At 47.9% G+C, this 27,798-nt stretch overlaps 1 protein-coding gene across 20 annotated transcripts in view; it reads right to left on the bottom strand.

Annotated features, from left to right (window-relative positions):
• Positions 1 to 27,798, bottom strand: part of TACC2 (transforming acidic coiled-coil containing protein 2) — a 258,017-nt gene that overhangs the window by 136,731 nt on the left and 93,488 nt on the right. For 18 of the 20 annotated variants that reach the window (XR_010147040.1, XM_063782189.1, XM_054660567.2 and 15 more), the window contains one exon: positions 27,290 to 27,403. Coding sequence is in view for 17 of the 20 variants with exons in the window: in XM_063782189.1 (XP_063638259.1) it covers positions 27,290 to 27,403 (114 nt within the window). In the remaining 3 variants the exon portion in view is untranslated. Of the gene's footprint in view, positions 1 to 2,670; positions 2,785 to 27,289; positions 27,404 to 27,798 lie in introns of those variants that run through there. The other 2 variants (XM_063782190.1, XM_063782191.1) reach the window with 1 other exon arrangement.

Below are 27,798 nucleotides of genomic sequence, written 5' to 3'. Positions count from 1 at the left end.
CTAGCCAGCACTAGTTACTGATTTTATTGCCAGCTTCCTAAACCACCTCCTGATCATCTGTGCAAAAGTTGCAAGGGCCTGCTAAACCCCAGCTACAGTAAATCCAAGAACGCTTTGCTTTTGGCTATGGAACCAAGTCCTGAAAAAAAAAAATACACCCACACATGCATGTACACATATGCACATATACACACACAGGTGCTCTCCATCAAGCCCTCATTCTCTTCCAGTCTCATCTACACTTACAGCCCAGAGCTGGGCAAGCCCAGAGACCCTTTCTTTCATCCTCCCAATTAGAACTGTCTCTCATGATTCCTCAAAGCCTGGCAGCATCCTCTATTGAGATGCTATTGGCATTGGGGTGAGGCAATTCTCTGCCGTGCAGGACTCTCACATGAGAGTGACCCTAGCCCTCCCCCACTAGACGCCAATAGCATCCTCCCCAGTCACTGGGACAACCAAAAATATCCTCCCAATAGCAGTTCCCTCCCTAGTCACTGGAACAACCAAAAATATCCTCCCACATTTCCAGACATCCCCTCCTGGGGCATTATCCTTCACCACAAAGCCTGCCCCATATGTGCATGCTCAGGTATCACTCACACACACACACACACACACACACACACACACACTCACCTACCTACCTCCTTGAAGGTGGGGGCTGTGTCATTCAATTCAACCACCATCTACCTCCCAGGCTCTGTGTTACTCTTGTGGCGTGGCATTGTGAACCAGACATATCCTTCCTCAAGCAGTGTCTGTCTCCATAGAAGCATCAAACACAAATAACCAGGATACAAAGCCGAATAAAACCAACGAGGCCGCAGGACTTGGCGCAGAGAACACCAGGCCAAGTGTCTGGGGTCTGGAGTTGGAGTCCTACCTTGATGTGTGGCCCTGGCCAAGACCCTGGACTTCTTTGAGTCTCTCTTTACGTATCTGTAAAACGAAACCTTGATCTTTAACTTTCCTTCTTGCTAAAATATTTTAAATGTTCAAGCACGTTTCTTGAACATTATTTTTTTAAGAGAGAAAAGAGGACGGCTGGAACGGAGAGACAAGTGGCTAATTCTGTCTAGGTTCCACAGAGGCGGCAGCATTTGACCTGAAGATTTCCATAAGGCAGTTCCATAACACCGGTATATGAATAACTATAATACAAGCAGGTCATATTCCATGATCACACTTCTGAGGCTTCGGATGTAACTTTTGATGAGAGACTAGTGACTCTGGGTAGCTGAGTTGCTGTGGCATTTGCACAAGGAGGGTGGCTGCTGGCCTATTTACTGCTCCGATTTCCTTCCCGGAGAATGAGTCCCAGGCAGAGCCTGTGAGAAAGAGCCCCGTGGGAATCCACTCACCCGCCTGGCTCAACTGGTCCCATTCTCAGGAGGCCCTCCCGCCTGGCCTGAGAAGGGAAAGCCAGCTGCTCCGGGAGGGAACTCACTGTGCAATTTTCAACAAAACCCTTCCTCTAAGTTCCATCAACTGTCAACCCTAAAAACACTGCTTAAGATTCAACTGTTAATCTGCACGTGCATCTCACAGACGAAACACTGCCTCACGTCACAGTCCCGGAAAAAAAGTCATTTCCAGATATCATGGAAACGGCTTTTAAAATGTGGCCTCAATAAGGAATCAGAGAAATAAGAATGGGGAGAGTTCTCTCTGGTAACAGAGCCGTACCTTCCTCTGGCACAGCACAGGAAACTGCCCTAGGATCCTCAATGTCCCACGTCCTGTGACACGAGGGCCCCCCATCCTCTCCAGCCGCCCCTCCTTAGGCCCCGCTTCCATTTCCCCTCCACAATGTCTATTTCAGCTGTATTTCAACCCGCTATCACATTCTCCTGTCCCAGCATTTGACAGAGCCTGAAGATAGCAACAACAGTAACAGTGATGATGATGAAGCCATTTTAAGAAAAGACCAGGATTGAAGAGGACACCTGGCCACAGCGTGTATTCGGCGCTCGGAGCCTGGGCAGCAAATCCCAGCGCCCCGACACTGGATGTCCAGGACACCCCGAGGCAGAGGCGCATTCTGCGGCGGGAGCCAAGGACGCGGAGGGGACGGTCGGGCGGGTCACGTGCTGCGCCGGATCCCCGAAGTGCGCTCGGCCCTGCTGACGTAACTATTCGAGAATTTAAAAGTCCCAAACTCGGAGGAAATCCAGCGCAGAGTTTTATGGCTAGTCCACGCGCCGTCGTGGCCCGCCGGGGATGCCCCCACGCGACCCAGTAGGACCACACGAGCTGGGAAAGAGCCCGGTGGGAAGGCGCGGGGGCCCCCAAGGGCGGGACCCCAACCCTGGCAGGGAGCCTGGTCACGGGCGCCAACCACAACCACGCGCGGGGACCCCAACCGCGAGCGGGAATCCCAGCCACTGGCGCGCGCCCCGAACCACGGGCTTTGACCCCCGCGCTCCCACTCAAGGGAACCAGGCTCCTGGGCAGACACTCTGGGGCCCGCGGTTTCCCCGCAGCCACACTCCTCTGCCAGCAGGGGACCGAATGTGCAGTTAGCCACTTTTCCACCCTCGGCCAGTCCCTGCCGGGGAAAGCCGAAATGAGCTTTGGCCACTTCCAGTACGCCTTTGTCTGGGGGCCAAGGTCCTTCGGGCGCCCATCTTCTGACCCCGGCCGCCCGCTCGTGGCCCCGGCACTTACCCGCCCGGGGAGATAGGGGATGGCCCGCACGGAGCCGCCTTCGTTCGGAGTCGCAACTGCCAAAGAGCCCGGGGGCGCTGGGTTTTCCGAGCCCGGTGGCGGCGCGGCGCGTGGGGTCACCACGGTCCGGTGCGGCCCTGGGACGCAAAGTTTCCCGGGACAACGGCGCAGGGCCGGCGTGGCTCCCCGAAAGGCTCGGGAAAACTTGCAGCACAAAAGGCCAATGACTGGGCGAGCGGCGGCTGCCGGGCCAGGCTCCTCCCCCAGCCCTGGGCGCTCCGACCCGGGCCAGCGCTCGGCCAGCTGCTCGCGCAGGGCGCCCGCCGCGCTCTCCTCCCCGGCCAGGAATGCGCGGGGCCGGGCGCGCCCAGACGCACCGAGGGGCCCGCGGCCGCAGAGCGGCAGGCGAGAGACGCACGGACCGACGGACGCACAGCCCGGCCGCTGCTCCTGGAGGCGCTGCAGACTTCCAGGAGTCTCTGAGTCATGACAACTTGTTACTGTTCTTAGTTTGTCCACGGCCTTCCCACTACGCATGGCAACGCCGGGAAGGCTGTGGCGTGAGAACGGACTGGGAAGGTCAAGTACCGGCCAGGCGGCCCGCGCTTCCTCTGCGGCGCCATTGCCCGCCTGAGGCTACCCAGGAGCCTCAGAAAGAAGCTGGGGGTGAAATGGTGCCTCGCTTGTTCCTGGAGCCAAATTCCGGCCCTTTTTTCTTCACCTGTGTGGTATTAATGGCGCTTAACCACAGAAACAGCGCGGGCTGTGCTGGACAGTTTGCAAAACTTGACGTGCGTTCTATTTGGCTGTTGCACACTGAAGTCGGCAGAGGCTAAATCCAAACCAATTCCAGCTGCCATATTTCTAGGAGTTATGTATCTATTGGCATGTGAGGTCTGTTTTCCTTTAAGGGCCTAACTAACTCCTTCACTGACATGGACCTCACACCCAGAAGTGGTGCTTACCTACCAACACCATGGCATATCACCTTTTCTCTAGAAATTTCTGCAGCTAGGCCCCAATCATGAAGAGCCCGTGACTATATATAGACAGCAGGCTTCCCATTTTTAGTGTCACGGAAAGCACTGCTATAGATTATATACTCAGGGACCAAAGGGCATGAGACTCAGAAATTACTCAGCACTTCCTTTCCTCCTCTTAAAGAAACAGATCTTACGAGCCCCTAATGAGGATTCTCTGTAGAATAAAGAAATAGACTGTTACTGCCTTCTGCGAAAATATTGTTTTTTAAATAACGCAGTGCTTCTAAGAGTCACATTTTTTATGGAAATTTAAATAGATTCCTTGTTCACATGCTTATCACGGGTTTCCTCGTATCGTATTAATGTGTCCATTTTACAAGTATGATAACTGAGACCCAAATAGGCTAGTTTAAATGTATACCATCTGCTGTCGGTGAAGAGAGAATGGAAATGCCCAGTCTTCAAGGTTCTTGTGCCCTATAATCCCAGCACTTTGGGAGGCCGAGGCGGACGGATCACGAGGTCAGGAGATCGAGACCATCCTGGCCAACATGGTGAAACCCCGTCTCTACTAAAAATACAAAAAAAAATAGCTGGGCATGATGGTGTGTACCTGTAATCCCAGCTACTCGGGAGGCTGAGGCAGGAGAATAGCTTAAACCAGGGAGTCGGAGGTTGCAGTGAGCCGAGATTGCACCACCGCACTCCAGCCTGGCGACAGAGCGAGACTCCGTCTCAAACAAAAACAAAAGGTTCTTGTGCCCTAACTGTGGGTCATATCCATTTATGGTAAAAACATACACCGCTCACCACCATGTAAGCTCCAGCACCTCAACTGGGCAACAAGCTAAGATGAACTTGAGGTGCCATCCCGTTCATGTGAAACAGCCCCTCCCAGTTGACAGAGGCACATCCTTCAAGACAGAGGAAGGTGCCACTCTGTTTCGAAATCCCCTGGTAGGTCTGTATGGTTGGCAAAAGGAAGGCCCCGGCAAGATGGCCACATCTTCATCCCTGGAGTTGTGAATATGTTAAGTTACATGACAAAGGGGAAAGAAGGTTGTAGATGGAATTAAAGTTGCTAATCACCTGACTTTAAACTAGGGAGGCTATCCTGGAGTATCCAGGTGGACCCAATGTCATCATGAAGGTCCTTTAATTGGAAGGAGGAGGAAGAAGAGAGTCAGAGAAAGAGATGTGGCTATGGAAGCAGAGTCAGCGAGAGATTAGAAGATGCTGACTTTGAAGATGAAGGAAGGGACCACGAGCCAGGGAATGTGAGTGGCTTCTAGAAGCTGGAAAAAACACGAATGTGGATTTTTCCTCGAGGGCTTCCAGAAAGGAACACAACACTACCGAAACCTTGATTTTACCTCAGTGAGACCCATGTTAGACATTTCACCTACACAGCTCCTAGTAAAATAAATTCGTGTTGTCTTAAGCCAAAATTACTAGTTTTGTGGTAATTTATTATGGCAATCACAGGAAACTAATGCAGTAGGTACCTGGTTATTACTGTGACTTAATCCCTTCTTTGAAGGATTTTAAGAAGATAGCTAGGATTTCATTCACATCTCCAGAGTCTAAGGTCATTCACTGCAGGAGAACCACTCTGGTCGAGGAAGGCTGACCTCGGCACCTCTCTGAGGAATGACTGAACTCAGGCAGTGCAGTGGTCTTGGGCAGCCAGCATTCAGACACAGCCATAGTCCCATGTAGGACCAACTCATTAGAAGATGAAGTCAGGGGCTCCTAATATCATACAGGACTGAGCCTCAAATCCTGCCACACGACAGAAATACATCGATATCAGAAACTCTCAGCCAACCCACACATCTCTGATCCTAGCTACGACCAGAAATCTTGCCTGGATGGTGAACCTAGAGCTACAGTAAATGTGCACTGCCATCCCCTCCTGCTCCAAGTCAGGGTAACAATGCAATAATGGTACAGAGGAGGAAAGATGCAGGCTTGTGCGGTCTTGGGATACCTGGAATCTACTGAAGACTGACTTGCAGGCAGCAACAAGTGCCTTAGAAATTGCATCCATGGCTGAATCTTTACTTCCCAAGGATTCTTTTTGCCTGAGTACCAGGCTATGGTTCTGCATCAGGGTGGTCTATATATGTGTTTACAGCAAGGCTCTAGTACAGTAGCTGCTAAACTATCTTCTCCAGAGTCCTAGGGTTTCTGGAGTTATCTTAAAGGCATCCATAGCACCTGCAAAGAGAGCTGTTTGACTTTTGTCATATCTTTAAGTTCTACATAAGATTTTGTTTGGAGAAGAGGTTCATTCGGAGGGAAGGGGAAAAAAAGAAAATGTGAAAACACACTAATTTCATAGAGAACTTATGCTGAAACCCAAAGAAGGAGATGGATTTACCCAGGGTCAAAGGCGGCATAGCGACAGAGCAAGCCCCTGGAATGCAGACTTTAAAAAACTTAAGTGGAGAGAACCGGATAAGGCACCCTATGTATAACACCCAGATCCAACATGATCAAATTATGGCTAATTCCATTTTATCCACAATCCCACTTTCCCCCTGCTACCCAGATTGTTTTGAAGCAAATGCCAGGTAGCATCACTGCATCAGTTAATATTTCTGTCTGAATCTCTAAAGGCAAGAGCTGGAAAGGGAATTTCTAAAGTCAAAGTCTTCATTCTTCTTGGGCCCCCAGCCTCTGCTCAACAGGACTAGCATTGCTGAAGGGACATCTATGACATGAAAATATCAATAGGAGACAACCACGAACCCCAGGCTGTGGGGCTGAAACTCAGTGCCAATAAGACTCACCGGGTTAATGTTAAAATGCAAATTCCTGGGCCTGGCTCCCGGGCATTCTGACTCAGTACGTCAGGAAAGGGGTTCAGAAATGTGCATTTTATCAGGGAAATGCAAATCAAAACCACCTCATTCCTGCAAGAATGTACTCTCAAAAAATTAAAAAAGAATAGATGCTTGTGTGGATATGATGAAAAGGGAACACTTTTAATGTAAACCAGTACAACCACTATACAAAACAGTGTAGAGACTCCTTAAAGAAGATCTACCATTCGATCCAGCAATCCCACTCCTGGCTATCTACCCAGAGGAAAAGAAGTCATTACATGAAAAAAGATACTTGTACATGCATGTTTACAGCAGCACAATTTGCAACTGAAAAAATATGAAACCAGCTCAAATGCCCATCAATCAACAAGTGGATAAAGAAAATGTAGGCCAGGCACCATGGCTCATGCCTGTAATCCCAGCACTCTGGGAGGCCGAGGTGGATGGATCACGAGGTCAGGAGTTTGAGACCAACCTGGCCAACGTGGTGAAACCCCATCTCTACTAAAAATACAAAAAATTAGCCAGGCGTGGTGGCGCGTGCCTATAATCCCAGCTACTCGGGAGGCTGAGGTAGGAGAATCACTTGAACCCGGGAGGCAGAGGCTGCAGTGAGCCGGGATCGCACCATTGCACTCCAGCCTGGTAACGCAGCGAGACTCAAGAAAAGAAAAAAAGAAGACCGGGCGATGGCTCACACCTGTAATCCCAGCATTTTGGGAGGCCGAGGCAGGTGGATCATGAGTCAAGAGATTGAGACCATCCTGGCCAACATGGTGAAACCTCGTCTCTACTAAACATACAAAAATTAGCTGGGCATGGTGGCACGTGCCTGTAATCCCAGCTACTCAGGAGGCTGAGGTAGGAGAATCACTTGAACCTGGGAGGCAGATGTTGCAGTGAGCCAAGATCGCACCATTGCACTCCACCCTGGGTGACAAGACCAAAACTCCATCTCAAAAAAAAAAAAAAAAAGAAAATATGACATACACACATATATATATACACACACAGAGAGAGAGAGAGAGAGAGAGAGAGCGCGCATGGAATACTACTCAGCCATAAAAAGGAATAAAATAATGGCATTTGCAGCAACATGGATGGAATTGGAGACCATTATTCTAAGTGAAGTAACTCAGAAATGAAAAACCAAACATTGTATGTTCTCATTCATAAGTGGGAGCTAAGCTATGTGGACACAAAGGCATAAGAATTATATAATTGGCCGGGTGCAGTGGCTCACGCCTGTAATCTCAGCACTTTGGGAGGCTGAGGCGGGTGGATCACGAGGTCAGGAGATTGAGACCATCCTGGCTAACACGGTGAAACCCCGTCTCTACTAAAAATACAAAAAATTAGCCGGGCGTGGTGGTGGGTGCCTGTAGTCCCAGCTACTCGGGAGGCTGAGGAGGGAGAATGGCGTGAACCCAGGAGGCGGAGCTTGCAGTGAGCCAAGATCGCACCACTGCACTCCAGTCTGGGCAACAGTGAGACTCCGTCTCAAAAAAAAAAAAAAGAAAAAAGAAAAAAAAAAAAATATATATATATATAATGGACTTTGGGGTCTTGGGGGAAAGGGTGGGAGGGGGGTGAGGGATATAGACTACACACTGGGTACGGTGTACACTGCTTAGGTGGCAGGTGCACCAAAATCTCAGAAATCACCACTAAAGAACTTATGCATGTAACCAAACACCACCTGCTCCCCAAAAACCTATTGAAATATATATATATATGTTTTAAAAAAGAAATGTGCATTCTAGCAAGCATATTTTAAATAATTCTTTTTTAAAAAATTATTATTATTATTTTGTTTGTTTGAGACAGAATCTTCTCATTTTCTCACCCAGGGTAGAGTGCAACAGTGTGATCTGGGCTCACTGCAACCTCCGCCTCCCAGGTTCAAGAGATTCTCCTTTCTCAGCCTCCCAAGTAGCTGGGATTACAGGCACCTGACACCACACCTGGCTAATTTTTGTATTTTTAGTAGAGACGGGGTTTCACCATGTTGGCCAGGCTGGTCTCGAACTCCTGACCTCAAGTGATCCACCCGCCTTGGCCTCCCAAAGTGCTGGGATTAGAGGTGTGACCTCAAGTGATCCATGCGCCTCGGCCTCCCAAAGTGCTGGGATTAGAAGCATGAGCCACCGCACCCAGCCTGTAGATAATTCTGATGGAGATGCTTTTCAGAGCACACTTGGAGAAATTGAATCGAAGTTTTATGGCCAGCATTATTGGTTGCTTTCAAAACTGCTGTTCTTCCTCCTTGTTTCCTTACTTTTGTTTAAGTAATTGGGTTAGGCATGGTCCTGTTATACACCCTTGGCCAATGAAACAGAAGAGAACATCGGCAGGCCTTCTGGAGATAGTTTTCTCACTCTTTGGAAGAGACACAAGACAGCATGGCTCCTGACCATCAGGGGTCTTCCTGCCTCTTGACATTGTCATGCGAGGGCGCAGTGCCTGGAGCTGCTGCAGCCAGCTTGAAACGATGAGGGGAACATCTGGCCACACACTGAATGTGGGTAGAGAGGAAGATGAAAAGGGCCTGGGTCTTTCCTCAATGATGTCGCTGAACTAATGAATTACACAACCTTGGACTTCCTGCTGGTGCAATGATAAACCTATGATTGTTGAAGCTTTCTTGTATTGGGTGGTCTGTTACTTGTAGCCAAAAGCATCTTCAAAGGGCTGTCAACTGTGGTGTTGAGAAGCGCTCATATGGTAGATACTAAACCTAAGGCTTCAGAAAGGAATGAAAGACCACAAAGCACATCATCATTTGCCAAAGGAGTCTTGCGGAATACGAAAGGCAAATCAGTGCCTAGGAAGTAACTGTGGCCCTGTCCACCAAACAATGCTTTGCTATGCATTTGCAGCTTCCTTTAAAATTCTGTTGTAGCAACAATACTTTGCTTTTGCTGAGAAGTGGAAAGCCACATAGAAATGAGAAGCCAGGCTAGAAACCTGTGCTCAATTTGCCTGACACAGAAATAACCATTAATGGATCAAATACCCACCAGCATCTGCAATCACCCTCTGAGTGCCCATGTGGAACTGAAAAAATGTGAAATTAACCCAAATGCTCATCAATCAGTAAGTGGATAAAAATGTTTAAGACAGGGGCCGGGCACGGTGGCTCACACCTGTAATCCCAGCACTTTGGGAGGCCAAGGTAGGCAGATCACCTGAGGTCAGGAGTTCGAGACCAACCTGGCGAACGTGGCAAAACCCCATCTCTACTAAAAATACAAAAATTAGCCAGGCATGGTGGTGGGCACCTGTAAACCCAGCCACTGGGGAGGCTGAGGCAGGAGAATCGCTTAAACCCAGGAGGCAGAGGCTGCAGTGAGCCGAAATCACACCACTGTACTCCAGCCTGGGCAACAAGAGCGAGACTCCATCTCAAAAAAAAATATATACACACACACACACACACACACACACAATGTTTATGACAGGCCAGGTGTGGTGGCTCATGCCTGTAATCCCAGCACTTTGGGAGGCTGAGGCGGGCAGATCACCTGAAGTGAGGAGTTCGAGACCAACCTGGCCAACGTGGTGAAACCCCATCTCTACTAAAAATACAAAAAAATTAGCCAGGTGTGGTGGTGGGCACCTGTAATCCCAGCTACTTGGGAGGCTGGGGCAGGAGAATTGCTCGAACCCGGGAAGCAGAGGTTGCAGTGAGCTGAGATTGTGCCATTGCACTCCAGCCTGGGTGACAAGAGCAAGATTCCATCTCAAAAAAAAAAAAAATGTTTAAGACAGGATGCTACGTGGAAAGACAGGCACATGCTGGAGAGGTAAGAAGCAGGAATACGGAACCAAAACACCAGCAGACACCAGGTACAGTTAGAGTTCAGAGCAGGAAGAACCTGAGGTTATGGCATGTATATTAGGGAAAGTAACTTCAGGAGGCTGAAGGAAACCTCCATTCCATCGAATGGCTCACTTCTGCCCCACTGGATCAAGGGCCTCTCCCCTGATCACTTCCCCTTCCATCCCAGACTGCCAATGCCCAATTTCATCCCTTATCGATCCTGGGAAATGAGGCCAGAGACTGGAAGCATACAAGGCTGGCTGGGTAACTGACAGGCAATATGTGATGCGGAAGGTCAGAGGCCAAACACTCCCCAGACACAGAGCATACTAGTTCCTTGCTGGGAGCTGGGAGTCTAAATCAAAGTTCATACATCTGATTTGTTGATGGGCATCCAAAGAGAAGCTTCAGAATGCTGGGGCCCTGAGTGACAGCACATTGTCTTCACAGAATCACAGAGCGTCCTGTTAGGGGCACCCATGCATGCCAGACAGCATGAACTTCCCTAGACTAAAGGAGTTTCATCTGGTTATTCAAAATCACTTATCAAGTGCTGCTACATCCTGGCCCTGTGCAAAGCACTAGGGTGAAAAAGTGAGATGCAACATGGTTCTTATGCTTACGTCTATCATCAGATAACGATGGCTACCACATGACAGAGATGGGAAAGGAATATTTTAACCAGCGTTGGAAGAGGTATGGGGAGATGTTCCAGAAGAGGGAATAGTTAAGCTGAGTTTTAGAGGATAAGTCAGTGTTACCATATTACGATTTCTCAGAATAACTATATTTCTTAGAATATTTCAATAGTTATGCTTTAAATATTAGGAAAAAGATACCATGAGCACACCAACTCATAACTTCACAGACACTGACTAGTAACACAATGAAATAAAAAATGAAAGCTGAGCCTGGTGGCTCACTCCTGTAATCCCAGCACTTTGGGAGGCCAAGGCAGGAGGATCACTTGGAGTCAGGAGTTCGAGACCAGCCGGGCCAATATGGTGAAACCTTGTCTCTACTAAAGATGCAAAAAAATTAGCTGGGCATGGTGGCAAGCGCCTGTAATCCCAGCTACTCAGGAGGTTGAGGCAGGAGAATCACTTGAACCTGGGAGGCGGAGGTTGCAATGAGACAAGGTCGCACCACTGCACTCCAGCCTGGGTGACAGAGCAAGACTTCATCTCAAAAGAAAAAAAAATCATAAAATAAAAATGAAGCCATTTTTAATAAGTAAGTAGACAGAAAGATAGTAAGCAGATAATAACACAAGTAGTGTACAGAGATGGTCAATGTCATGAATGTGGCCCATGAATGATTGACACTGGTGAAACATTGAGCTGAAAAAAGAAGAGGACATGGACCAGAAGAGAGAGAGAATATTCTAGGCAGTAAGAATTGACTCTCCAATGCCTTCTAATAAGGACGTATATGATTAAGTCATTCATCAAGTATTTATTAAGACCTACATTTTGTTAGGTACTTCTAGGAGCTGCAGAAACAGCAGTGAAAAGACAACATCCTTGCCTTCATAGACAATGCCTTCTAGATAAGGACAAAAGGCCATATTCATTAAATACCAAATAGAGGCAAAGTCACTTAGGGCCATGAGCTGTTTTAGTCTTATAATGCCTGTGTACTGTCTCTTGAAACAGAGCATGGTCTCCTTGAGGTCAGGAAACCAAGCCTTCCTGCAGTGCTCACCAGGCAGCTGGTCGGCTGGGCCTCCACTAGGTTGACCCCAGTCCAGTGCTCATCGTCCTCCATCCTTCCTCTCTCCTGCAAGACAAGACCCCCGCCTCCAGGGCCAGCCTCCCTCAGCTCTACAGCTCAGGACCACCTTGCCCCATGACGCTCTTCTTCTCCCACAGGACAGTATCTCAGGGATTCACTCAAGCACCAAGAATTCAAACTGAAAGGGTATGTGGGGCCTAGAAGATGACCCCATCATCTGCCAGCTTTGAAGAGTGGCAAAATGCCATCCACATGCCAACTTGCACTGTGCCTCCCCCACTTAATAACTGGTAAAAGAACACCAAAAAGGTAATTTAAAAGCTTTTCTAAAATAACCACAATAATATTACACACCATTTGTGAGCACTGGTCACAAAGATGGCCCTCTGCTAAGTGGCTCCCATCTCTTCTCTGCCTTAATTCTCTTAATGAGCCTATGCAGCAGGTACTGCTGTTGTCCTTAGCTGGCAGTGGAGGGAGCAGGCTTTGAGTGGTGAACTCACCCGGAGGCCACACTGAGCAGTGCCACCATTCATACATAGGCTCTGTGTGTGCAGAACTCAAACTCCTAACCAGTCTACAGTGACCACAGCTAAACTGTGGGTTATTTCTTATATACTCTAGACATGTCAGGAGGGGAATATGACACGAGGAACCCAGCCATATCATAGGAATTCAGCCCTCACACTCATAAGATCCATTTCACTGGTGAACTCTGAGGAACTTTCCTTCTTTCTTTTTTTTTTTTTTTTTCCTAGAAGGAATAGTGCTTTGGTCTTCTGAGCTAAGCCCTCACATTCCATGACGGGCTGTACAAGCAGCAAGATACATTCCTGAACTGCAACCCAGCAAAACTTGGTTACAGGGCGAGGAGGCATATTTGTAGAAGGGATTCAAGCCTCCTAAAAATTCAGCCATTACCTCCACCCATGCTAAGATGAAATGTCAGCCTGAACCCAAAATATACACAAGGAAATGTGTGGGGGCAGCTCTGCACATGGCTCTCAGCCTCAGCCAGAATTTCTAGATGTGGCCTCGGCATTTTCCCTGAGGGCACACAAAGCCCAGTTCACACGAGCCAGGTCTGCACTGCTCGGACAGACGTGTGTTCCATGAGCCAAAGTGCTGACGGCTGGTCTCACAAGCCAAATGTACCTGGCCAGGCTCTCCCAGGGGCCAGTGTGCTCCTGCACTTGAACTTGGCCTAGTCCCAATTTAAAATAAGCCTTCGACTAAATAGGAAGCAACGCCCTGCCTGCTGTACCTTCTCTGGCAGAAAAACAACTTTCTCTAGGAGACAGTCAGATGTCCGAGTGACATCAGGGCAAAGGTGAAAAATAAACTATTTGATGGATCAGCCGCAGTAGTGTGAGGGTTTGGCAGGGCCAGGAGTGAGGCGCGGTTACGGGGTTCAGTTCAGCCTATGCAGTGGGCTTGATGATGTAGATGTCTTATGCTGCAACAAAGAAGCATCTGAGAGCCGAGTTGGTTTGATCTGCTTCTGCAGGCCTTAGGCCAGCTGTTCCATGTTGTGTAGAAATATCTGGCGAACTTTGAAAATGTACTACCCCCAGGCTACACCCGCATATCCATTAAACCGGAAGCTCTGGGGGTGGCATCCAGGCATCAACATTTTTTTTTAAGCTCTGTGGGAGTTTTCAGTGTGCAGCCAATGTTGAGAAGAGTGCCCCAGACCCCTTGCTACTTAAAGGGTGGCCCATAAACTGCCCAAACCGACGGGTGAAGCGTCACACAGTACCTTGTAGTAGGCAATACCGTCTAGGTCTGCGTAAGCACACTTTATGATGTTTGCACAATGATGAAATCGCCCAACAATGCATTTCACAGAGCAGCTCCCCATCATTAAGCAATGCATGACTGTAAAGATTCCAGCTCAGCAGGCCTCGGGTAAGCACCTGAGACTCTGCCTTTTTCTTTTTTCTTTTTTCTTTTTTTTTTAAAAAAAGGATGGAGTTGGCTGGGTGTGGTAGCTCACACCTGTAATCCCAGCACTTCGGGAGGCCAAGGCAGGCAGATCACAAGGTCAGGAGATCGAGACCATCCTGGCTAACACGGTGAAACTCCATCACTACTAAAAATACAACAACAACAACAAAAAAATAGCTGGGCATGGTGGCAGGCACCTGTAGTCCCAGCTACTTGGGAGCCTGAGGCAGGAGAATGGCGTGAACCCGGGAGGCGGAGCTTGCAGTGAGCCGAGATCACACCACTGCACTCCAGCCTGGGCGACAGAGCAAGATTCTGTCTCAAAAAAAAAAAAAAGATGGGGTTTTGCCATGTTGCCCAGGCTGGTCTCGAACTCCTGAACTCAAGTGATCCTCCAGCCTTGGCCTCCCAAAGTGCTGGATTACAGGTGTGAGCCACCCTGCCCAGCTAAACACAATCATTCTATAAACATTTGTTGAGGGGCTACTATGTGCAGCCCACTGTGCTAAGGACTGGGGACCAGGCACAGTCCCTGCCATTGCAGGGGACTCCTTCCAATAGTGATAGATGTTCCTTGGGTGATACATGTGCCAGCTCTGGTCAAGCATTTCCAGTGCACTATTTCACTGAATCCTCATGAGGTAAGTACTAATTTTATACTCATTTTGCAGGTGAGGAAACTGAGACCTCATGAGACTAATATGACAAATGTCCTACAATGAATAAGCAGCAGATTTGAACCCAGATCTGTCCAGCTCAAAACACCCAATCTCTTCTGCAAATGACAAAATCTGATTCATCAAACTGTAATACACTTGCCCCGTCTTAAAATTATTGTCAGGCTACAGAAAGGAACCTCGCTACTCTGGTGGGAGGTAGGGGTACTCCTGGGGAGTGGAAGGGTTGGGAAGGCTTCACTGAATGACGTTTGTCTGAGCCTCTTGAACCAGAATGTGGTCCCATCACGGGCTACAAGTAGAGGGAGGGGCAAGGCAGGCAGAGGGGTCACCCAGAGACACGGGCACATGGGTCTGGCCAACATCTCTCAGCCACACTGGAGTTCCTGCCTCTTATGTCTTTACAGTCTGGGCCTGCTTCTGCACTTACACCTTTCTCCACATTTTTATACCAAAGGAAAAGGGGTTAAGAAGAGAAGACACAGTCGGGCGCTATAGCTCATGCCTGTAATCCCGGCACTTTGGGAGGCTGAGGCGGGCAGATCACTTGAGGTCAGGAGTTCGAAACCAGCCTGGCCCACATGGTGAAACACCGTCTGTACTAACAATACAAAACAGTTAGTCAGGTGTGGTGGTGCGCGCCTGTAATCCCAGACACTTGGGAGGATGAGGCAGGAGAGCTGCTTGAACCCAGGAGGTGGAGGTTGCAGTGAGCTAAGATCGGGCCACTGCACTCCAGCCTGGCCAACACAGCAAGACTCCATCTCAAAAAAAAAAAAAAAAAGGAAGAGAAGACACAAAATGGCCTTTGTTAGACCTTAGAGCCAGTGGCTTTTCAGGACCTTTCCTTCTCAGAAAGGAGCAGGGAAGAGTTACAGCTTTCCTCCTAGACTCAGTCACAGTCCCCAAATGCAGACTGCAAAGAGAGTTTCTTTTTTTTTTTTGAGACAGAGTCTCGCTCTGTTGCCCAGGCTGGAGTGCAATGGCATGATCTCGGCTCACTGCAAGCTCCGCCTCCCGGGTTCAAACGATTCTCCTGTCTCAGCCTCCCGAGTAGCAGGGACTACAGGCACACGCCACCACGCTTGGCTAATTTTGTATTTTTAGTAGAGACGGAGTTTCGCCTTGTTGGCCAGGCTGGTCTCAAACTCCTGACCTCAGGTGATCCTCCTGCCTTGGCCTCCCAAAGTGCTGGGATTACAGGCGTCAGCCACCGTGCCCAGCCCCAAAGAGTTTCTGAAAGCAAAAGTGTCACCCCAGGAGAGGCAATTTTCTACATTCCATTTTTACAGAATCCTCTCCATTGAAGATAAAACATGAACTAAATGAGAGGTATACACAACACTTCAACAGAAGCCTGGTAGTTCCTAACACATAAGCTTCCCGTCTTCTTGAAAAAACAAAACTAAACCCTGCAGTGATCATTAAGTCGTTTTATCTCCCACAAATTTATAGCCCACTTGTAAAGAAACAGAGTTAAGCTGAGTTAAGCTGTAGCCTCTGTGCTGTGTGGCCCTGGCTTTCCTTTGCTTGGCTGACAGCATTTGCAGGAGGGTTGCCGAAAAACCACCAGCAAAAGCTAGTTGGGCCAGAGCTTGCAGCTTCTTTAATTCACCACAATTTGGGAAGTATGTGGATGCTGCTGGGGAGGACAGACTCAGATAGAGTTCAACAGGAGAACGTTCTGCTGAAACTGGAGTTTCATCTCCTTCCAGCTGAGTGTGTCAGAAGGAGACTATGAATGACTATGAATGCCCAAGCCAGGCATGAGGTGGTACCTCATCTCAAAGGTGAGCTTCGCTGCTACCCAGCCTCAGGTGCCAGAGGAGCATCTGCCCAGCCATCCTTCATAGGTGGCCTGGAAAGGCAGTCTGGTCTGGGGTTGAGACCTAAGCCCAGGCTCGGCACTCACACTCTGCCCCAAATTCTCAGTCTGCCAACTCTGGCCATGTGTATGTTTCAATACCAGCTGCTTCGTCACTTGCCAGGAACGGTCTACTCCTCCAGCTATTATGTTATGGCGTCTGGCAGGCAGGGCCAGATGACTTTTCACCCTGCCCTTTCCTCTAGGGGTTTGGAATGGGCTCACAGCTCAAAATATCATGCCAAAATCGTCGAGGCGGTTTGTCCCATGAGATGTGCTCAGCACAGCCAGGCTCACCACACAGGCGTACTCCCACCCACTAATGTTAGCTTGCAGCCTCTCTGCAGCCGCTCCTGGCAAGAGGTTAACCCCAAAGCCCTAGTTTCCACAAGGAAGGGAATGCATTCCCCACGGGTGCCAGATGGCTCCACTTTGCATCCTATACAATATTGCAACACGGAGAGCCACCCCCATTGGGAGGCTGAGGCTACAGGACGAGAAGAAGCATTAGAGGGTAGTGGCACATTCCAACAAATCCAGGCCAGATGTACGTGAACTCTATGAGCCCGTGTGTAAAAACACAGGTACCTACCATTAATCTACCTTAAGAATAGTCTTATCATCATTTAAGTGATGATGGTAATATTAATGATAGTAGCAATAAAAACAGTAACCTCTGGTACCTCAGTGCTTACTGCATGCCAGGTGGGCACTTTGCTAAGCTTTTCACACATGTTATTTTTTACATAACTCTCTGTGGTGGACCCTAGCATTATACACATCTTTCAGGCAAGAAACTGAGGCTTAGGGTGGCTAAGGAACTTGCTCGAGGGTAAAGAGTCTAATAGCAGAGCCGTAAGTTAGACGCAGCCGCCTGCCTCCAAAGTGCTGTCTGACCTCGTTTTTCAGGACAGGAACCCTCAGACTCACCTGATAGCTAGTTGTGTTGAATTATGTAGCAAACACGTATGCAGCGCCTACGGTGCCTCATGCAAGGTATCAGGTGCTGGGTAACCAAGAGCCATGCCCTGCAAATCTAACATTCTCCAAGAAACAAGATCATAGCTTATTCTCTTAGCCAGAGGCCAAGACCAGCTCTCTATCAAAATGGCCACAAACACATTTCCACGCAAACATTTCTAGAAAGACAACCTAGGATCATGATGTCCAACTTCCTGATCCTACAGGGTACATAGCGAGCAGACAGGAGCCCGTGAACAGCTGACTCCTCAGGTGTGTGCTGGGCCCTGGGCTGGGAGTCAACAAACCACATCTGTCACTCACCTGCCCCACATCAACCTACCTACCTACCCACCTAACCATTTACCCCAAACCTCTTTCTAGCAGAGGAGTGTGTACCCAGCGTGTCCTGAAAGCCCATCTCAGCTCTTCCCCGGTGAGAGAGCCCTCGGCTTCTCCTTCCAAGTGCCTGGCCTGGGTGCACATTTGCTGGGTGGCTGCTGAGCTGGCTGTGGGGATGGAGTTGCCCAGAAGCCCCCCTGCAGCTCAGGGACCTTGTCCACGAAGTCTCCACTGCAAGCTGACTTCGTGTCGGGTGTGCCGTGTCTCATCTCATCTTCTCCCCACTGTAACCCTCCTTTACCCCCAGGAGACATTGTCAGCCCCATTTACCTGCAAAGAAGCTGAGGCTTGGGGCAGTCCTAATAGCACCCAGCATCACCCCTCCAGTGCGAGCCAGGATTTAAACTCCGGCCGCCTACCAACCCCAGCCTCCAGCTTGATCTCATCCTCAGCCTCATTTCTCCTCCCTCCTACTCCCAGGGCCCTCCCCGTCCCCTGGGGCCACTTCAGAGCCCCGCTCTTCTCCCACCAAGTGTACTCCTGGCCTGAAAACTGAGTGCTGACCCAAATCCACTGTGCATTGGGGTCCTTGCTAGGCCCACCCTGCCCTCTCTCGGGACATAGACTCCCTTCCCCTGAGTTTCTTCTTCTTTCTTCTTTTCTCCTCCTTCTCCTCCTCCGACTCTTCTTCTTTTTCTTCTTCCTCCTTTTCTTTGAGACAGTACCTCACTCTGTCACCCAGGCTGTACCCAGGAGTACAGTGGTATGACCTTGGCTCACTGCAGCCTCGACCTCCTGGGCTCAAGCGATCCTCCCACCTCAGCCTCCTGAATAGCTGGGACCACAGGCATGTACCACCACACCAGGCTAATTTTTCTTTTTCTTTTTGTAGAGATGGAGTCTCACTATGTTGCCCAAGCTGGTCTCTAACTCCTGGGCTCAAGCAATCCTCCCACCTCAGCCTCTCAAAGTGCTGAGATTATAGGCATGAGCCACCGTGCCCAGCAACCGGGAAAGTTTTTATTCCTAAACACCCTCGGCCAGGCTTGCAAAAGGAAAGGGCATTAAGAGCATCAGTAACTAGACCTGTTCCAGTGCCTTCCCTGGAAGAAGAAACACTTTCACAGTCTACATCTGAGTCATCAGGCTGCTAAAATATTTAACACTGGACTAACAGGCATTAAGAAAGCAGAGAAGAAAGAAGGGGCTGAGATGCTGTAAGCTGGGGCCTGTTCCTCATCCTGCCAGGTTTTCGGGACAAGAACAGTGCAAAGACATCAATGGAAAAACCACATGTCTGCCCATTTGGGCTCCCTCCCAGTCTGGTGAGGGGCAGTCTTTTTTTTTTTTTTTTGAGATGGAGTTTTGCTCTGTCGCCCAGGCTGGAGTGCAATGGTGTGATCTCGGTTCACTGCAACCTCTGCCTCCTGGGTTCAGGTGATTCTCCCGCCTCAGCCTCCTGTGTAGCTGGGATTATAGGCATGCACCACCATGCCCAGCTAATTTTGTATTTTTAGTAGAGACAGGGTTTTACCATGTTGGTCAGGCTGGTCTTGAGCTCCTGACCTCAGATGATCCACCAGCCTTGGCCTCCCAAAGTGCTGGGATTATAGGCGTAAGCAACCGTGCCTGGCCGGTAAGGGGCACTCTTGTAGGTGTGGCCACTGGGGGGTTTGTGGGCAGGGAGGGTTTACCACAAGTGCTGCTGTCAGGAGCCAGTTCATTGGGCCATCCAGGGCTTCTTACAATGCCAGCTCAGATATGGGTCCGCAGGCCTGGATGTGAGGTCACATAGGTGAAGCCAAGCCCCCAGGTGCAATGGGAGGCCTCCTTAGGTGCAGGAAAGACACCTCCTGCTGATCCGCATTACTGGGCAGATGTGCCACGAACGCACCTCAGCCTCCATTCTAGAGACACAACCACTTGGTCTCCCCACTTACAGAGCCAGCCAGCGGGAGGAAGGGGCGCCTAATACTCACCGAGCACCACCAGGTGCTTGAGAAACGTCCAGGGCCTCACACACAGAGCCTCACCACACCCACTGGCTCTGATGGCAAGGATTAGCCTCTGACATAATGCAAAGAAACAGTGGCTTCCAGTTGGGTTGTCCTGTGTGGAAGCCACAGCCCCATGTGGGTATTTCACTATAAATTTCAATTAGTTGAAATTAAACAAAATTAACAATTTGGTTCCTTAGTGGCACCAGCCTCATTTCAAGTGCTCGCTAGCAGCCTGTGGCCAGCAGCGACTGTATTGGAGAGTGGAGACACAGGACATTCCCACCACTGAAGAACCGTCGGTGGACAGCGTTGCTGTAGGGAACAGGGCGCCTCTCCAGGACTCCACCTGGCTAGTAAGAGAATGATCAGCGTTCTGAACGTAGATCTGATGTCTGAAAAGCCTTGAGGTCCTAGTCCTAGTTCCAACTCTTATTAGCTTTTTGACCTTGACCAAGCCATGTCACCATTGGGAGCCTCCATTTCCTCATCTGGAAAAGGGGTACACAAACAGCACCCACCTACAGGTTGAGGTGAGAAAGAACCACGATGCTGCAGTGTGGAAGTACATTGGCCCAGAGTGGGGAATAAATGAAAGGAACTTATACAGAGCACTTGTGGCAGGTGCTCTCAATAAAGTGGCTCATTTAATTTTAACAGCACTGTAAGGGAGTACTATTCGCTCCATTTTACAGGTGAGTCAAATGCCCTGCAAGGCGATGGCCCCAGGATCACAGAGCTAGAACTTGAGCCCTGTCAACTCTTGAGGCCTGTGCTTGTCACACCCTAGACCTCAGAATCATATGGTCTTTTCTCAAAAGCCTAGAAGCAGAATTGGGGTGGCTGGCATTGGTGAAAGGAAGATCCCCATCCCCCTCCTAAGGAGGGTCCCCAGTTCAGCACAGGCATCTGGGGGGAAACTTGCCATCAGGGGCCAAAACCCAGGTCTGTCTCTGCAGCTAGTTAGCCCCCTAGTCCTGTCCCCATTCTGAGACTCAGTTTCCTCCTCCATAAAGTGGTGGGGGGGGAGCTCAATAAGAATGCCCCCACATTTCCTTCCAGCTCTCAGCAGCTAGAGTGTAAAATATTCATCTCTCAAACATTGCTGCTGAAACAAAACCCAAACCCAGGTCAAACACAGTGGCTTCTACCGGTGGCCATAATGAGAGGTTCTCAGAGAGGAGCAAGTCAGCTTGGAGACATTCAATTTGGGAAATCACCACCTTGATCTGAATGAAACTGGCCCTTGACTTTAAAGTGGCAGTGAGCGGCTCTTCCATGCTGTGGGTTCAAGTGCAGCGTGAACAGGGGACAAGGGGCAGAGAGGCTCCCAAGCTCTGGAGAGCCAGAAGCCAAGGTGGTGCCATGCCTGTCCCAGCCACCTGAAGACAGTGAATCCAGCCCCTGCCACCAAGGAGGCAGCCACCCTTTGTGCAGATGCTTCATGAACCCACTTTCAAAGGGATTTAGAGGGTCAGGCATGGTGGCTCATGCCTATAATAATCCCAGTGCTTTAGGAGGCCAAGGTGGGAGGATTGTTTGAGGCTGGGAGTTCGAGACCAGCCTGGACAACATAGTAAGACGCCATCTCTACAAAAAAGTTAAAAATTAGCTAGGTGTAGTGGCGCGCACCTGCAGTCTCAGCTACTTGGGAGGCACGGAGGCTGGAGAGTTGCTTGACCCCAGGAATTGGAGGTTAGAGTGAGCTATAATCTCACCAAGTCACTCCATCCTAAGAGACAAAACAAGACCTTATCTCTAAAATAAATAAATAAAGATACTTGAAACTTTTCCAAATGACAGATTCACCGCTCAGGAAATTCATTTTACTTATGAAACACAGATGCTTCATTTTACTTATGAAACACATAAAGACTGCATTTCCAAAGGCTCCTTGACTTTGGTATATGATTGTTTATAGTGACTGAAGTTATTGATAAGAACACAATTTGTAGAGGCTTTAGTTTCCTAAGTACTTTTGAATCTGTGATCTCATTTCACATAATGAGCTCCTTGTGGGCCAAGCAGGGTTCGTGGAGCCCCCAGCTTGACAGACAGAAACAGGCTCAGAGACATGGAAGGGCTGGAGACAGACGCTCATCCAGTTTCTGCATCTACAGATTCCTGCAGGGTCTGTTACCATTTCATTTGGAGATCTTGGGCATTGCCTCCTTTTGCTTAATTTCCAGGATGCTTTCAAAGAAATACATTTCAAATTACAAGAGTAGTTACCATTGTAATCATACATTTACCATATACCAGGCATTATCCCAGGGGCTTTGGAAACATTCCAATTTTATCCTAACCCCAATCCTAAAAAAGAGATGTTATCTTCCCATTTTATAGAGAGAGAAACTGAGGATGGAAAAGTTAAGGAGCTTATCCAAGGTAGCGAAGCCAATAAGAGGCCAATGAGATGTGAATGCATCTGTCTAACTTAACTGCCTCCCATCTGAGAAGAGTATTGCTGTAAGTGACATTACCAAGTGTCAATTTCCTATGTCATATAAAATCGGGGGTGAGGTCTGTTGTCCTGGCTTTATCTGCTAAGAGAACCATGCTTCGATGTTGTTTTCTCTTTTCCTTAATTTATACAGTTGTAGCCATCCTCTAAAAGCTTATTCTTAAACTTGAAAACATGGTGTCACAGCTGGTAATTTTAGAACGGAGTGGAGGGAAAAGGAAGAAACAGAGACCAAGTGGGAACAAGGCGTGGGAGGACGAGAGAGAAGCGGCTCCAGTGAGGCTTTCAGGTCCAGCCAGGGCTTCCTTGATGGGAGGCCAGCTGTCCTCTCTGTCCTCCCTCCCTCCACTTTTCAACCCAATTGCCCTTCCCCATTCAGCCTAGGTTTACACAAAGACCCTAAGCATCTGGGAACAATTTGATTCTCTTAAAATCCACTAATACTTGAAAATACCTTTCCAACCATTTCCCTAAATGGAAAAAAAAAAAAAGAGAGAGAGAGAGACAAAGAGAGAACGACTCCTTTTAAACACATATTCAGCAACAACAAGCTTGGTGATATCCAAGATTAATCCAGAACGACATCTGAACATTAGTACTATGTAACCAAAATGCCAAATTCTAGACCTTCCACTAACAGGGAAGATAGTTGTATATGTACACAGGTGAAATTGATTCAAGCACCTTCTGCAGAACAACCTGAAACTAACATGAGGCTGTCTCTGAGTCCCAGGCTCTTCCACAGGGAGGATCATACAATGTACAGAAATGCACAGCCACTCTCTGTACATTTCATTCTATACATTTCTATACATTGTGAGTTCCTGCTTCTCAGAGTGAGAAGAGTGCCTGTTTCTCAGAGTGGGGGACACACAGACCCCCATGGGTGTGAGGTGTGGCTGGAGGTAGGCAAAGCCACGGGATATCCATGCCACATCCATTAGCAATGCCAATTTGACTTCATAAGATGGACAATAAAGCAGTAAACAAATTTATGCTACTTTCATGTACATGTGTATCAGATGGGTTATCAAACTATCCTGTCACCAAAATAGAAAAAGACACATTTCTTAGATATTGAATCTTATATGTGATATCAGCCCTATTCAAATTGGCAGAATCTTCAAATTCAATCCACAGAAGCATGTCACCTGATAACTAGCAAGATAATAGAAAACTTGGTTTTCCTTTGCTTTGCTCTTCTGGAGGTAACTTGAAACAGTATTTTGATGGTGAAATACAATATAATATGGTACACAAAGATACTCAAAGTGTTACAATGAAACACAATCTCAAAATTTTTAACTTGTAGCAGATCGCTCTGGGCTGTGCAGTAGGGGGTAAGAAAGAATTCACTCTCCTCAGCCATTGAAATATTTTAGCAGAGAAAGAATTCAACACTGGAAAAGAAAGACAGCCAGGTTGAAGTTTCAACCTCAGGAGAACAGACTGAGATCCCAAAACCATCTCCACACTGAAGAGAGATATAATCGTGCAGGTCACTGCACCAGAAATGCCCATCACAAAACAACAGGGAATCTAACACCTACTGGGCACCAGAATGGGCAAGCTCCAGCGCTTGAATCAAGGATCTCATTTAACACTCATGGCAATTCTTTGAGGCAGGTACAATTGGTGTCATCCCCATTCTACAGATGAACAAACTGAGGTTAGGTATGTAATTAGTAAGGAGCAGAGCTGGGGTGTGAATTCAGAGACCTGTCCCTGAAATTCATTGCCACCACAGCTCCTGGCAGTGTCCACCGAAGTCTGGTCACCCAGCCTCCCCAAGACCGCTGCTGACTTTCACCTTCAAAGGCAACACCTGCCCCTCCCAGGAAGTACAGCCCCTGGCCTCGCAGGACTTCCTCCGAGACCAGCCCAGGTCCACGTGCACGGCTTCCTCATGGTGGATGGGTTCACAAGCAAGAAGTTCAGAGCCTCTGCCTCAAGAGAAAGAAGCATTCCCAACCTGCCAGGCTGGATGAGAGAGTCCAATCCGAATTTTTTCCAGAAACCCTCAACCAATGTTAGGAAGCCTTTTCCCCAAGAGCCTAAAGCACAGGGAAGGCCAACTCTTTATGACCCCATTTCCTTCAAAGACCAGGGAAAAGCAGCTTCTAGGGGCAAGTGATCCAAATAGAATGTGACCCAGGTATTCAAAAGCCACATATGTCATTTTTTAAATTTAGGGAGCCACATTGAAAAAACAGAAAAAAGAAATAAGTGAAGTTAATTTTAGTAATACATTTTAACCCAATAGATCCAAAATATTATTTTGCATATAATTAACATTATATTCAAAATGACTAGTGATGTATTTTCTTTTTTTTTTCATACTAAATTTTCAACACTGGGTGTGTATTTTACACTTACAGCACATCTCCATCCGCACGTAGCCAGGGGCTGCTATGCTAGACCGAGCAGCTCTAGAGAGTACAAAAGTCTCAGCAGGAGCAAAGTGAATAGGAACACCATCAGAACCTAAATTTCCATTGCTGTTAAAACCATAATCAGTCATGCAATTTCAGCCATGAAGATCTGTTTGTAGGCTGAGTATGGTGTCTCATGCCTGTAATCACAGCACTTCGGGAAGCAGAAGCAGGAAGATTGCTTGAGCCCAGAGTTCAAGACTAGGCTGAGCACCATGGTGAAACCCCATCTCTACAAAAAATTAAAAATACGCTGAGCATGGTGGTGCACACCTGTAGTCCCAGCTACTAGCGAGGCTGAAGTGGGAGGATCCTGGGGTGGTCGAGGCTGCATTGAGCAGAGATTGTGCCACTGCACTCCAGCCTGGGTGACACAGTGAGACCCTGTCTCAAAATAAATAAATACATGAATAAATAAATAATTTTTTAAGGATTTGTTTTTAAAGAGTTTTGACAGCACTAAAAACACTAAAGAGTGCTTTGATGGCACTAAAAATCCGCTAAAATGAAAATATACTAAAATACGCAATAATAATTGGTAGGTATTGTGGTTGTGAATTTTTCTCTATCTACTTTTCTTTCTTTTTTTTTTTTTTTTTTTTTTTTTTGAGATAGAGTCTCACTCTGTCACCCAGGCTGGAGTGCAGTGGCGCGATCTCGGCTCACTGCAAGCTCCACCTCCCAGGTTCACGCCATTCTCCTGCCTCAGCCTCCCGAGTAGCTGGGACTACAGGCGCCCGCCACCACGCCCAGCTAATTTTTTGTATTTTTTAGTAGAGACGGGGTTTCACAGTGTTAGCCAGGATGGTCTCGATCTCCTGACCTCGTGATCTGCCTGCCTCGGCCTCCCAAAGTGCTGGGATTACAGGTGTGAGCCACCGCACCTGGCCCTTCTGTATCTACTTTTCTATACCTCACAAGTATTCTGGAAAAAACTATAATTTATAATACTAATGTGTAAATTTTAATTTTACAATTTAAAGTGATTAAAACAACGAGTCATGAAATATTTATTGTACTACTATAGGTCTGACCCTGCGTTCTCCAAGAAGGTGCTAACATGTCTAAGGACTCTGAAAAAGAAGGCACTGATACGGTCATTTTTGGGGTGGGGAAGACTTTTCCAAGCTAGACAGATATTTCTCCTGCCCCTTAACTGGGAATATAAAAAATACATAACAGCAAAGGCTGCAGGAAATTGTATCCTAAGTCAGTAGCACAAAAGGGTGTCAAATGCAGATTAAACTTGCATCTGTTTGGCCAGCACACGCCCACATCCACATTGGCCCAGAGCTATGGGAGTCACTACTGCCAGGCAGCAGAGGCAGCTGGGTGTCAGTGGAAGTGTTCAGACTCGAAAAACAGGTGATCGTGCATTCTTTCTGAATGTGCAAAATATGAATCAGATCATTTATAAAATGCCTGCAGCTGTTTGGTAGGGTACACAGGTACTAATTTAAAGTCTGATTCCACCCTACTCATACACACAAGTGTTGTATGCATGTATACGTGTGTGCACACACAGCACCGGAACAGCCAAAGGCCTAGGGAGGCGGAAAGCTTGTTCACTGTGTGTCTGTGTACGTGCACAATATCACCACCTCCCCAAAAGGATGAAACCTTGAGCAGCAGCTTCTGCACAACACTAGGTGGCATTTCATGTAGAAAAGAACAGGCAGGCACACTGCAAGTGCGAAGGTCACTGTTCATGGTTACATTTACCCTCCTTGAATCTCGAGATCTCCTGGAGTGTGACCACTGTTGGTGAGCCATTCCTGCTTCGGAGACTAAATCAGCATTGAACCCATTTGCATCAAGATGTAATGAACTAAATGAATGGGTGCCTAGAGATGATGCAGCGGGTGTGGGGGCTGGGATATGATATCTAGGGGCTGTAGGGTTTCTTTCTGTGGGGATGAAAATAACCTGAAATTGATTGTAGCCATGGTTACACACTGTGAATATACTACAAGCCACTGAATTGTACGAGTGAATTATGTGGTATATGAACTGCATCTCAATAAAGATTATTTTCTTTTTTTGAGACAGGGTCTCTGTCACCCAGGGTGGAGTGCAGTGGCACAAACATGGCTCACTGCAACCTTCACCTCCTGGGCTCAAACGATCGATCCTCCCAACTCAGACTCCCAAGTAACTGGGACTACAGACACGTGCCACTGTGCCCGGCTAATCTTTGTATTTTTTCTAAAGATGGGGTTTCACCATGTGGCTGGTCTCAAACTCCTGGGCTCAAGTGATCTTCCTGCCTCGGCCTCCCGAAGTGTTGGGATTACAGGCATGAGCCACCGCACCCAGACTGACTTTTTAAATTTAAGGTAATAAACTCAAGTATGAAAGCAACTCATTCAATCCCTTTTCCAACAATGGAGCTTTTAGTCATCCCAGGTACTGCTGTACCTGTACATAAAACGGGAATGGCCATTTGCTTCTTTCTTATGTAGGAACTCATGCTGTATAAGGACTACTCTCCTTTCCAAAACATCCAGTGCGTCTGTATCTAAGGAAGGCATCACGGCCTTCCAAAGACCAATATCTTTCGCTGACCTTTCTGTTCCTTCCGCACCTCTGGTCTCATCTGAAGTGACTTTATCCATGACTCTTGGAGCATCCTTCTTAGGAACCGAAGGTAACATGGATGGGCCAGGCCTGGGGCTCTCTCTGGGATAATAAAAGAAAGCAATTGATAGGATAATGTAGATAGTAAGGCATTTCTCCTCATGTCTTATTGAAAAAGCAGATTTCTCAATTAAAGTTTTAAGTGGCTACTACAAAAAAAAAAAAAAATCCCTAGGAAAAAGGGTCCCCTGCCTAAATAAATCCAGATTCAAAAGCAGATGTATCTGGACTCCAGAAAAATATATGACTGACTATAACCTATCACTTAATAGTACACAGCCAGCCAGTAAACAGTTGATACTTTTCCAGTGGTTTAAGTTAGATGAATTAAGGAACACAAGAAAAGGAACATAGTCAACAGCTCCCAGCCTCCAACCATGGTTCTCACATTTTTCAGAGCCTCAGGACATCCAGAGGGGGTAAGCAGGTTCATTTAG

This window comes from Pan troglodytes, chromosome 8 (genome assembly GCF_028858775.2).
Source record: "Pan troglodytes isolate AG18354 chromosome 8, NHGRI_mPanTro3-v2.0_pri, whole genome shotgun sequence".
Classification (NCBI taxonomy): domain Eukaryota; kingdom Metazoa; phylum Chordata; class Mammalia; order Primates; family Hominidae; genus Pan; species Pan troglodytes.
This window is presented reverse-complemented; position numbering and strand designations above follow the sequence as displayed.